We start from the raw sequence: 11,131 nt of genomic DNA, 5'->3' as shown, positions 1-11,131 counted from the left end.
ATATGATCTCTATATATATGATTTTCCTCCATCTATAAGTTTAAGTTTTTAAAACAATCATAAAATCTTTCAAGCTCCTGGAGATCTTTCTCTCAGGTTCCAAACTTTTGATTAATAAACAAATCACACTCCAAACTATAAAAATGCTCCACTGTAGAGAAGAAAAATGTTCTCCTGCATCTATTTTATACATCAACAATATTTTAATAGGTCTGTTTACAATAACAATATCTTCAAATTTTTGGGCTATGTTCGAGAGACCAAGCTTGGCCCAAAATTTAGGTGGAAAGAATCTTTCTCTATCCATAGTGATACCAACTCCATCCTCACCACCATCAATCTCCCTCCTCCTCCTCATTTCATCTCCGATCGGGGCTTCTCATGTCCATGATGACCGGTTGGCCTGAACGGTGACGAAGCCACCCCCAACAGCAAGAGGAGATATGGCATTCCTCTGTAGGTATGGCAAATGGCAATGACCAAAGCCCAAAACTTCACCAACGTATTTCAGATACTTAATTGGGTTTTATTTCTTCCTCAGCCTCTAATTTCTATCTTATGTATGGACTTTCCATCTAATGGTGCCCCCTTTTATGGGCTAGTAACGGAATTATTATCATTCGGCAAAAAAAAAAAAAAAAAAAAACTAGTGAGAATATTTAGAAGTCACCGAATGTAAAGTAACCGATGATTATTGAGCCTCAATGAGAAGTTCATTTCTCTTACGATAATTTAAGATAAATGACTATTTCAAGATTATTGACTGGTTTTATGAACTCTAAAAATTAAATTACAACAAAATTGGTCGAATTGCAATTTGTTGGAGTTATATCAAAAAGGGGAAGAACTATAAAGTATGACTTTTAATGCAAAATTACAACATTGTTAAAAGGAATAAGCATCTCTTAAGACAAAATCGTTACCTTATAGGAAGCAATATAATCTATATTTAAAATGAGCACTTTGAATTGAAACGAAGGTTCGGGAATTAACTTGTTGCATCATAGATGTCAAATAAAGTCCACGGATCATGTTTTATATTAGCAAAGTAGGTTTTAGTGTTGTAAATCACCTTTTAATCCATAAATTTCTAGTAAGTATAATAATCGTCTTATACTTTCGAAATGAAAAATCCAGTACAAAGATTTCGCTCTGGAGCGAAAACAGACACGTGCAATTATCCCGCTCCCTAGTTCAGACAACTGGACAAGACCTTTGACGTGATCGAACCCGAACGGGCAAACGTCGCAGCATACCCAGCGAATCTCGCTTCTGAAAATTATGCGCGCGACGCATGCTCATGTCAGAAAGTTAACGACAAAGGCGGGGTTGTCGTGACTGTACTGGAAATGTTTCTAGGAGCATTAGCAAACGTTGCCGATCGTGTTTTCCTTGCGGCGATCGTTGCTTTGCTTTGATCGACTCGAGAGCTGCGCGCTGAAATTGTGTAGCTCATGATCTCGTTTCGCCACCTTCGACGTGGGCTCTCCAAGTTCAGCTCAAGAAGACGGCTCTCCACCTCTTGCGCTCTCGATCACGGCGGCACCCACGAAGCCAATGCGTCTTCCGTCGCTTCCCTCCTCTCGCAATCTCGACAGCAGCCCGATTCGCCGAGCTCGATCCAAGCCCACGCCAAGATGGTGGCGACCCTCTTGTCCGGATGCGATGACAGGCGAGGGTTGAGCCGGATACACGCCCACGTGATCCGCTCCCGCTTGTTGGACTCGAATCCCGTCGCGTTCCACTGGAACAACATCGTAAGAGCGTACGCGAGGCTAGACGCCCCGAGAAAGGCGCTGCTCGTGTACGCGTTCATGGCGAGGGCGGGCGTTCCGCCGGTTCTTACACTCTTCCGATTGTCTTGAAGGCGGTGTGCCAATCTTTCGATTTTGAAGCAGGCAGGCAGGTCCATGGTGTCGCCGTGAAACATGGGTTGGAGTGTAATGAGTTCTGCGAGAGCGGGTTCATCAGTTTGTACGCCAAGGCGGGAGATTTCGGTGATGCGCGCAAGGCAAAATGCTGACAGAAAGTTGGGTTCTTGGAATGCCATGATAGCAGGTCTTGCCCAAGGTGGGCGCTCCAGGGAAGCTATCGACCTGTTTATAGAGATGCGGAGAAGTGGTTTCGTGTTGGATGACGTGACTTTGGTCAGTGTAACATCGGCTTGTGGAAGCATTGGGGACCTAGATTTGGCACTTCAATTGCACAAATATGTTTTTCAGGCTAAAAAATAGTGAGAAAGCTGATATTTTGATGTTCAACTCCCTTATTGACCTGTACGGTAAATGTGGTCGGATGGACTTAGCATACAAAGTTTTCCTTGGGATGGAGGAAAGAAACGTATCATCCTGGACTTCTATGATCGTGGGTTATGCGATGCACCGGCTGGTAAGTGATGCTCTTGAATGCTTCCGTTGCATGAGGGAGGCTGGCGTGAAACCTAATTTTGTGACCTTTGTTGGAGTACTTAGTGCTTGCGTACATGGAGGGATGGTGCAAGAGGGAAAACGTTACTTTGATATGATGCAGAAATATTATGGAATAAGGCCTCGTTTACAGCATTATGGTTGCATGGTTGATCTGTTTGGTCGAGCTGGAAGGTTTGATGAGGCTAAAGAAATGGTGGAAGGGATGCCGATGAAGGCAAATTCGATTATTTATGGATGTCTGTTGGGTGCTTGTGAGAAGCACGAGAACGTGGAAATTGGTGAATGGGTGGCTAAGCATTTGCAAGAGTTGGAACCGTGGAACGACGGTGTTTATGTGGTATTTTCTAACATTTATGCCAGCAGAGGTATGTGGAAAGAAGTGGAGGAAATGAGAGTGGTGATGAAGCAGAGAAGACTTGCTAAGCTTCCAGGTTATAGCTTGGCAACAAATTCAGAATGATAGTTGATAGATTGAAGTTCTCGGTTTTCATAACTATGCGAAATAGTGGTTAGTTGATGACACCCTGGAATTTTCAAAGTTTAGTTCCCACAATCTTCACAAGTGTCCTTTTCTTCTTTGGAAAGCCATAGTGATGAAAGTTTTTGTGTGGTTTGGAGGAAAGTCTTTTTTTGCCCTTGTATTGCAAGACCCAACAATGCAATAGTGTCTAGCTGATTTTAGCCTAACTTAATAAGAAGGAAACCAATTCATGAGCACATCTTGGTGAGGTACTGTATCAAGAAGAATCTTTTGGATTTTCTCTTACTGGGAAAAAGCATTAAATGACTCGATCACGTCAGATAAGAAGCTATGATAATGAATTGACGTTCACTGTGCTAATAGTATGTGAGCTGCTTCAGACAAGGCAGAGACTGGAAATCTGATGAATTTAGTGGAGAAAAGCGGCAAGGTTTCTTATGGCAGGTTGCTCATAGTTTCAGTCTGCTCTATAGGACATTCTTTTTGTCTCTTCCATATTAACTGCTTCAATTATTTTATTTGCAGCTCTTTCAGATTTATTAATAGCACTCACCTTTCGCGTCTGTTCTTATTTATTATGAGAATCAATTGATGTATTAGCTCACTATTTTGGCTTTCAAGCTGCAATTAATTCCAATATTGCCTCTTTCTTCCAATGAAAAGAGAAAAGGAGTGGGGGACATTAACTTCACTGACTTGCCGGCTACCCCAGAATGCTTGAATGAAGCACCTTTTCCAGATTCTTGCTTTATAAGATCTGGACACAATGCCTATTTTCTAGAGCCCATTCTGTCAGATGAGTCATCTTCCTCCTGGCAGATCTGTTGGTCCCGGTTTACAGTCAATTCATTCTGGATGGTATCAGAAGAGGAATTTACAGCTATCAGTTAGTTATCTCCCTTGCAGACCATCAATTAATATAATTGAAGAGATGACTGTTACAGACAATGTTCCTCCGATCATTTGGTTAACAGCCAGATGCCACATCTCCAATCATGCTATTGCACATGTATATAAGTTGGAAAACACAATATTTGTATCAGAACTGGCTTCTAGGCTCACATATTACTAGAAAAAGTTCTTCCCTCTCTGCAGAAGGACTAAAGTGTCTGTTGAATTGCAAAATAACATTGAAGGTTGATACATGGAGCCATTCAATTTCAGATTTGAATTCTTGTAAGTAGGGACGAAGTTACTGTTTTTCAAGTCAAGTTTCTTCTGTGTGGTATTTTGTGGTAATGGAATATAACAGGAACACTTTGGAAGAGACTGGAATTTAATTGCATTGCATAGGTGACTTTCCGCCGTTGGATACAGAAGGTGTGCAACTTGTTGAGCTGCGCTCTTTCACAGTTGCCCAGATTATTGGAAATATCCTATCAATGCATTTGTGCAAGAAAGACAAACATGACAAGTGAGATTTATGCCCCTTGTGTGGATAGAGCAGCCTCCATTCTTTCTGCCATGCGTTGGAGAGCAGAACCATAGAACTCTGTCAGACCTTTCTCAGTCCATCCTTCAATTGGATTTGCAACAAAGGACCAAGTTATAGCGGTTGCTTCTTTTTCAGCATCTTTCACTTATGTGAGTTCAGTTGTTGCCACTAAAGATTTGAACCCATTCATATTACTATCCACGATCTCATAGCTGAGGCTTTTGTTGACAGGATTGATAGCAAGCAGCTTCTCCAGAGCCCAGTTGGTGACCGTCTCCTCCGAACCGTCCTTGGAGATTTTCATGACAGCAGAATATCGTATGCAGCCAGGCTGACCCGATACGCCTCCAACTCCGTAGCACACATCTATCATGGGGAGAGCCACTCGTGGAGGTTGAAAAAATCCTGCAGAAGTGGCCATATCTGGTCCGGACTGGAGCCTCTCACTCGGGCACTAACCTTTATTTCCCATTTCTTCTCTGCTTCACAGGCCATAGCAATGCAGGCTTCAGGCTTAAGCAGTTAGCATTTAGCATTTGATTGAACAATACTGAAATAGTGAAAGCATTAGTTGTCAGTGCACGAGAAAATATAAGTGTTGAACAATGCTCATAGGTTGGCTTCAGTTGGTCAGTGGATGTTCGTGGGCGGGTGCTATGGGGTCCCATGAACATGTGGGATATACTCAGAGCACTTCTCGTCAGTTTGTGAAGAGACATTCTGGAAGTGGCACGGGAATCATGCAGGCCCAAAAGAAAAATAATTGTTTAAAAATGACGAGCCTCGACAATCAACCAATATAAATGTGATTAAATGAAAACTAATAAACTTAGACACGAGAAAATAATTGATTCCGATTGATTGTAATTAATTTAGAGGGTTTTTGTATATTTTTCTTAATTGATTCCAATTGATTGTGATTGATATTTTTCTACTTTAGATAGTCATCCTGTAAATGTATTCTTCATTTGGTAGGAACTGAAAATTATATTTTCCTGTCATCACAATTCTCAACTACTAGCAAGAGAAACAATCATCCCGCCTAGTAGTGTTTTTTAAATCTTTAGTGGTCGTTGTCTCTCTCACTATGCAGGCTTCAGACTTCAGCAACCAGGAATGAAGTAGCTGACTTAACGGAGTTGTTAATAGGCACTTCTCAGCATGTTCAAATACTGAAAGCACATATACGGTGCGTTGGCAGTGCACCAAAACAGATGTTGACATGAGCCGTAATTAATGTTAAACCGATTTGTTGATCCCTTGCATGCTCATGTCCCTATGGGGTGCTGATTCGTTGAAAGCACGCCGGTTGTTTCCGATTCTATCGTTTTGAGAAAAGCATGAGACAGCCTAGCCATGATGGACTGATTCTGCAGAAGGACGGTGTCCTGATGCTTCGGCAAAGTAATTTTCATCAGATAAAGATCAGCATATCAGCTGTTTCCTAGGTTGACAACCGGAGACAATGTGGTGGATCTTGTTTAGAGGATATAGGTTGCAAGATTCCATGCTGCGTTGTGACGTTGGTCGTTTGTTTTGTTGGTTGGTTGTTTGTAAAAAAAATAAAAGGTGATTTTTTCATGTCTCACTTAAGAAAGTTGGGAGGAGATGGGCAACTTTTCTTCTAGTTTGTTTAAAGAAAAAGAATGGCTCGTGGGTTAGACCCACAATAACTGCATGTGGTGCGCAAGTTTGGCACGGTTTAATTAGCACTAACCTCTTTATTTTTATTTATTAATATTTCATACAGTTATCTTATTAAGATTTATTTCATTTAGTATTTTTGGAAATTATGAAATTTGAAAATTACCTTGTTCAGTTTGAAAATTTTCCCAAGGGATATTTTTGTTCACGTTGGTGCCTGACTAGTCGACGCTGGGTTTGTAGGAATCACAAGACAAGGCTGGCGTTTGCCAGTTTCGAAGAGAGCCCATGAAATTTAGAGTATGACGGCAATGGTTGATGGTGTCTTGCGTGCGACGCCAGGGATGGTTCGGACACGATCGTGCTGCTGCGGCGTGCTCATATGCGGTTTGGACTGGCTTTTTCTTTGTGTCCCTTTATGCTTGTGCGGCCTCTAAAGTCGACCCAGAGAGAAAGACCCTCTCTCTTTGAATCTGTGTGAAGCCCTCTCAACGTGGTCGTGTGTATCTCGGATGTGGCTGCTTCCTTGACAGCACCATACGATCTCAAGGGAACAGTTCGTGCATGACCTCGAGGAGGCGCTGCAATGGATCATGGCCTCGTCTCTCTCTCTCTCTCTCTCACACATGTGTTTTCTCTCTATATTGTGGCCATATATTCAACGCGTGGCCCCCCTTGCTTTGATCGTGAAGAGTTCCTTGTCAGAGGGCTGGGTTACGACGAAAGAAAGCAAATCTTATTTCCTCTTCTAATTGCCTAGAAGATATCATGATTTGTCCTCTCTTTTTTTCACTCATTTTGACGGGGAGTCCATCTTTTGGCGATTCGTCCATATTTCTTTCCTTTTGATCGTGCATGCTGAATATTCTCTATCGATTTTATTTCTTTCAACTAAATATCAGCTCACGAATTGGTTGATTCCATATATTGTGCTGAGAATAAACGCTTTGTTTGTAAAAAGGAAAGACTCATATTTTTAATTGTCAAAAATTCAAGATTGTGCACACGCAACCACAAAGGAATCGATGAAGTATATTCCACAATTTTGTAAGAAAATATTTAGAGTCTCATTCTCCTTCGCAAGCTGATGTGAAACTTCTGGTTCTGGTCGTCATTCATTGCCCAGATATTCCTACAACATTGCTAGAATAAGAATATCCAAGGAAATTACTTTTAATGCTCCGCTTTCTTCATTGGACCAAATTCAATCGGTTCGACAACCTATCACGATTTACATCGTGGTTGAAATTGCAATATACACGGCCTCCATTGTTTCTAAACATTACCCATGTGCAATTCTCGACTCCATTAATAATGTCCATGGGCCGGGCCAATTCGCTCTCTCCGTAAGCTTAGTCCAACTAGTTAAATTAAAGCTCGAACCATTAAGTTAAATCCAGCCGTCACCGGTCCAATACAAATGCAATAATAATAATAATAAATGCTCCTAAAACTATATATTATGCAATTTAATTCTAATATTTTTGTTTACGGGTTAAAAATTAATCCCTCATTTTTTAATGCGGTAAACAACTAATTGAGTTGTCAAAATTTAGGTATTAATACTTTGCATTTGTCTGAAATAGCATTATTCAACCTGTCAAAGTTAATTGAAAGATACCTAAACTCAAGTTAGGTATGTTTCGCGAAAAACATTCTTCAGAAAAATTAGCTAGCAAAAAATGTTTTCTTAATTAATGGAAAACCAATCTTTAGATTCAAGAAAATGATTTTATCTTTTAAAAAAATTAGAAATCATTTTTCAAAATATGATTAGATATCAATGCTTGGACCCAAATTTTATGCTTGGGCACCGGGATCCCATCGCTTGTTCCCAAACCTCGCTATCCAGAACTAGATCTCTGGCGCCCTGGCTTGGGCTCGAGTTCATTGAGACTCAACTTTAGATCTCGATGTCTGTGCTCGAATCTCTAACGCCCCTGCCTAGGTCCATCAAGGCCGAGCTCAGGACCCCTGCACTTGTGCTCGAGTCCATCAAGGCCAGGCCCAAAGCCTTAGTGCCCGTACTCGATACCTCAACACCCAGGGTTGAGTCCACCAAAGCCAAGCTCGGATCCCCAACACTTGAGCTTGGTTCCACAAAGGTCGTGCCCGAGTCCACAAAGGCTGTGCATGGGTCCATCAAGGTTGAGCCCGGGAACCCCGATTCCCATGCTTGGGTCCGCTAAGGCTAGACCTAAGACCCTAGTGCCTGTGTTCGGTTCCGCGATTGCCCATGTGTAAATTACTAAAGCTCGAATATTGTATGTCTATTTAAGAAAATCAAATTATATTTTCACAAGAAACGAAATAAAATATTTTTCAGTTCATTTTCAAGTTTTAATCAAATACTGGAAAATATCGTCATCTTTTTAGAAAATGACTTTCTTAGAATATTTTCTAGAAATGTTATATATTCCGTGAAATAATTATAGCCTCAAGATTATGTCGGCCACGTATGATCACATCTTCAGTTTGAGCAAATATAACTCTCGCTCATTTTTCTGGCAAAAAGGAAAAATTCCTCCAGTCGGCCGAATCCAATGCAAATGGGGAATAGTGATTAGTGACCAATCTTATGAAACCGAACCCGACGAATAAAAATTATCAACTTTTATAAATTATATCAAATGTCTCCCATACGAATTATCGCGAAAATATCAGAGAGCTACTACGTACTATTGCACACCGCATCAATCAGCCCCGAGACTACCATACGAGTACAGAAGCAAATCATCAGATTCAGACGAGATCAGTTTGCTTGACCGAGAAGAGCCTTCTCCATGCTCCTGGCCATGACCTGCAAGGCCGACTCGAACCACTGGTCCAAGTCCTCGTGTTTCCAGCCGCTCACGGGCTCGACCTCATACCGCCACATGATGCAACACCCCTCTTCCTTAGGCACGACTCGGCCTGTGGCTACGTAGGAGTTGAACCCGATATTGCTGTCTATGATGGTATAGCTTAATGTCTTGGCGACTGGGTCGATCGACAACAGCTTCTCCTTCGCCCAATACAGGGTGCTTGTCTTGGCCTGGCCGATGGCCCGGTCGAACGGGGCATTATTGAACCCAGCACAGTAACGGATGCACCCAGGCTGGCCAGGGACGCCCTCGACCCCGGTGCAAGCAGTGAGGGTCGGGAACCACCTTTTGAGGCCAAAGAAGTCCTCCACGAAGGGCCATATTTGGTCTGCCTTTGGACCTGCCAAGTCTGCACAAGCTTGGCCTTGCCATTTTGGTTGGGTTTGGTTCATCTCAGAAGTCACATGATCAATGTTTGCAGACTCCATTTTGGCTTTGTTAGTTCTTCAAACAAAGTGGAGAGAGAGAGAGAGAGAGAGAGAGAGAGAGATGAAGGCAAATTAGGCTTGTGTTTTTGAGCTGCGGACATCAAGGTTTATATAGAGAGTGAGAGAGCATGTTGAAGACTTGAAGTTTTGTAATCCGAAAATGCCTTCCTACAAGTAACACATATTGCTTGTTACCGAGAAAATCAAATATTTGATTAAAAGTATCAAGAATCGCAATCTTGACCAACTTGCCCAGTACCTTCTTTCGGGGAGATCGCCACAAGTCTGAATTCATCAATAATCCAGTTAAGTCTACCTCAACCTAAAAATTTAAGTCAATAAATTATTATTCAACTATGATATATTAACTGTTGTACATCATATCAATTTTTCAATGTAAAATTTCTATAACACAACTCACATGTGTATCCTAACACAAATACTAAAAGAATGGTTGTCGGATGTGCATGAGAATATTGGTGTTAGATATATAGATATATTTAGGAGATTTTGTGTATTTCTCTTACTTGATTGGTGATTGTAATTAATGTTTTGCTACTTTAGATAGTCATATTGTGAAGCCTATGTACTATTCATTTGGTAATAAAAAGAATATTACATCTTTAAGTCATCATAATTTAGTGTCAGAGCCATCATTGAACGAAATATGGAGTTTGTTTCTAACAATGTGCATTGGTCGCTTTTCTCTACAGACTGTGTTTCTAACAATGCGCATAGGCTTCGTTTCTTCACCCTATCGTCATGTGTGAACCGCATCACTCCACGTAGCCATCACGAAGCCAGTCGTATAGGCCATGTTGCTTCCGTTCCTCTACCAAGCCTGTATCTTTTGCTATTTGCTTTGGAAAATAGACAACACTACTAGATTCATTACTCTCCGACAAATTAAATCCTAAAATTTCACGGCAAAAGGATGTCGGACGCCCCCATACATGCTGCCACGTCTCGAAGACACTGAAGCCCGTCGCCTTGTAGGTGCTTTTCCGACGCTTTTAGCTGGCTCTTTTGACAATACATTCGATGTTTTCCACGAATAAAACTATGCACATTGAAATAAATTGCATTTCATTAAATATTATATTCTTTGTGGCACCGTTGGACGTATTTCTACTTCATCTGTTGGATCTTTTCTCCAAACTCAAGTTGACCTCTGCATTAGAAATATAGATATATTTATGGGATTTTTGTATATTTCTCTTAATTGATTTTGATTGATTCTAATTGATATTTTGCTAATATAGAAAACCATGTCATAAATGTATTCTTCATTTAGTATGGATTGAATGTTATATTTTTCTATCATGACAATTCTACTCATGGCTCCTCGACAAACCTAAAATTGTCCTAAGAGATCCGCCCACATGAGGTCAGTGCACCAAAACAGATGTTGACATGAGCCCTTATTAATGCTAAACCCATTTGATGATCCCTTGCACACTTGTGTCGCAATGAGGTGCTAATTCGTGAAAGCACGGCCAGCTGCCTCTGATTCTATCATTATGAGAAAAGCATGAAATAGCCTAGCCATGATGCATTAACTCTGCAAAGGAATGGTATCATGATTATTGCAGAACGCGAACAATCGAACAATAAAATAGACAGAACAAGAAAATAAATGAGACTAAATTTACACGGTTCAATCATGGTGATCTATGTCTGCAGGGAGAGCGGTGACGAATTCCACTATAAATCAAGCTATACATGGAGATTATATACTCAAATTACTTAAATACTCACGGTGTTTTTAAAACTCCAATTACACCCAATAACGCGCGTAGTATTTAAACCTCACAATTCTTCGTGAAATAATCTCTCGATCTCATGATGGA

The 11,131-nt window shown here is 41.0% G+C and overlaps 2 protein-coding genes and 1 pseudogene across 2 annotated transcripts; 1 reads left to right on the top strand and 2 right to left on the bottom strand.

Annotated features, from left to right (window-relative positions):
* The first annotated feature begins 1,238 nt into the window (after nt 1-1,238).
* Nucleotides 1,239-3,556, top strand: LOC120291484 (annotated as a pseudogene).
* Nucleotides 3,557-4,331: 775 nt separating this feature from the next.
* Nucleotides 4,332-4,766, bottom strand: LOC108957172. Its single transcript, XM_039309925.1, has 2 exons — nt 4,541-4,766; nt 4,332-4,426 (listed from the first exon to the last, which is right to left on the bottom strand). The coding sequence occupies exons 1-2, from the start codon at nt 4,764-4,766 to the stop codon at nt 4,332-4,334; spliced, it is 321 nt and encodes a 106-aa protein (XP_039165859.1).
* A 3,975-nt stretch (nt 4,767-8,741) lies between these two features.
* LOC104440327 (lachrymatory-factor synthase) lies at nt 8,742-9,329 on the bottom strand. Its single transcript, XM_010053271.3, has one exon. It carries the CDS (start codon nt 9,279-9,281, stop codon nt 8,742-8,744), a length of 540 nt encoding a protein of 179 aa, XP_010051573.2. The 5' UTR covers nt 9,282-9,329.
* Nucleotides 9,330-11,131: the final 1,802 nt, after the last annotated feature.

Source organism: Eucalyptus grandis, chromosome 3 (assembly GCF_016545825.1).
Source record: "Eucalyptus grandis isolate ANBG69807.140 chromosome 3, ASM1654582v1, whole genome shotgun sequence".
Classification (NCBI taxonomy): domain Eukaryota; kingdom Viridiplantae; phylum Streptophyta; class Magnoliopsida; order Myrtales; family Myrtaceae; genus Eucalyptus; species Eucalyptus grandis.
This window is presented reverse-complemented; position numbering and strand designations above follow the sequence as displayed.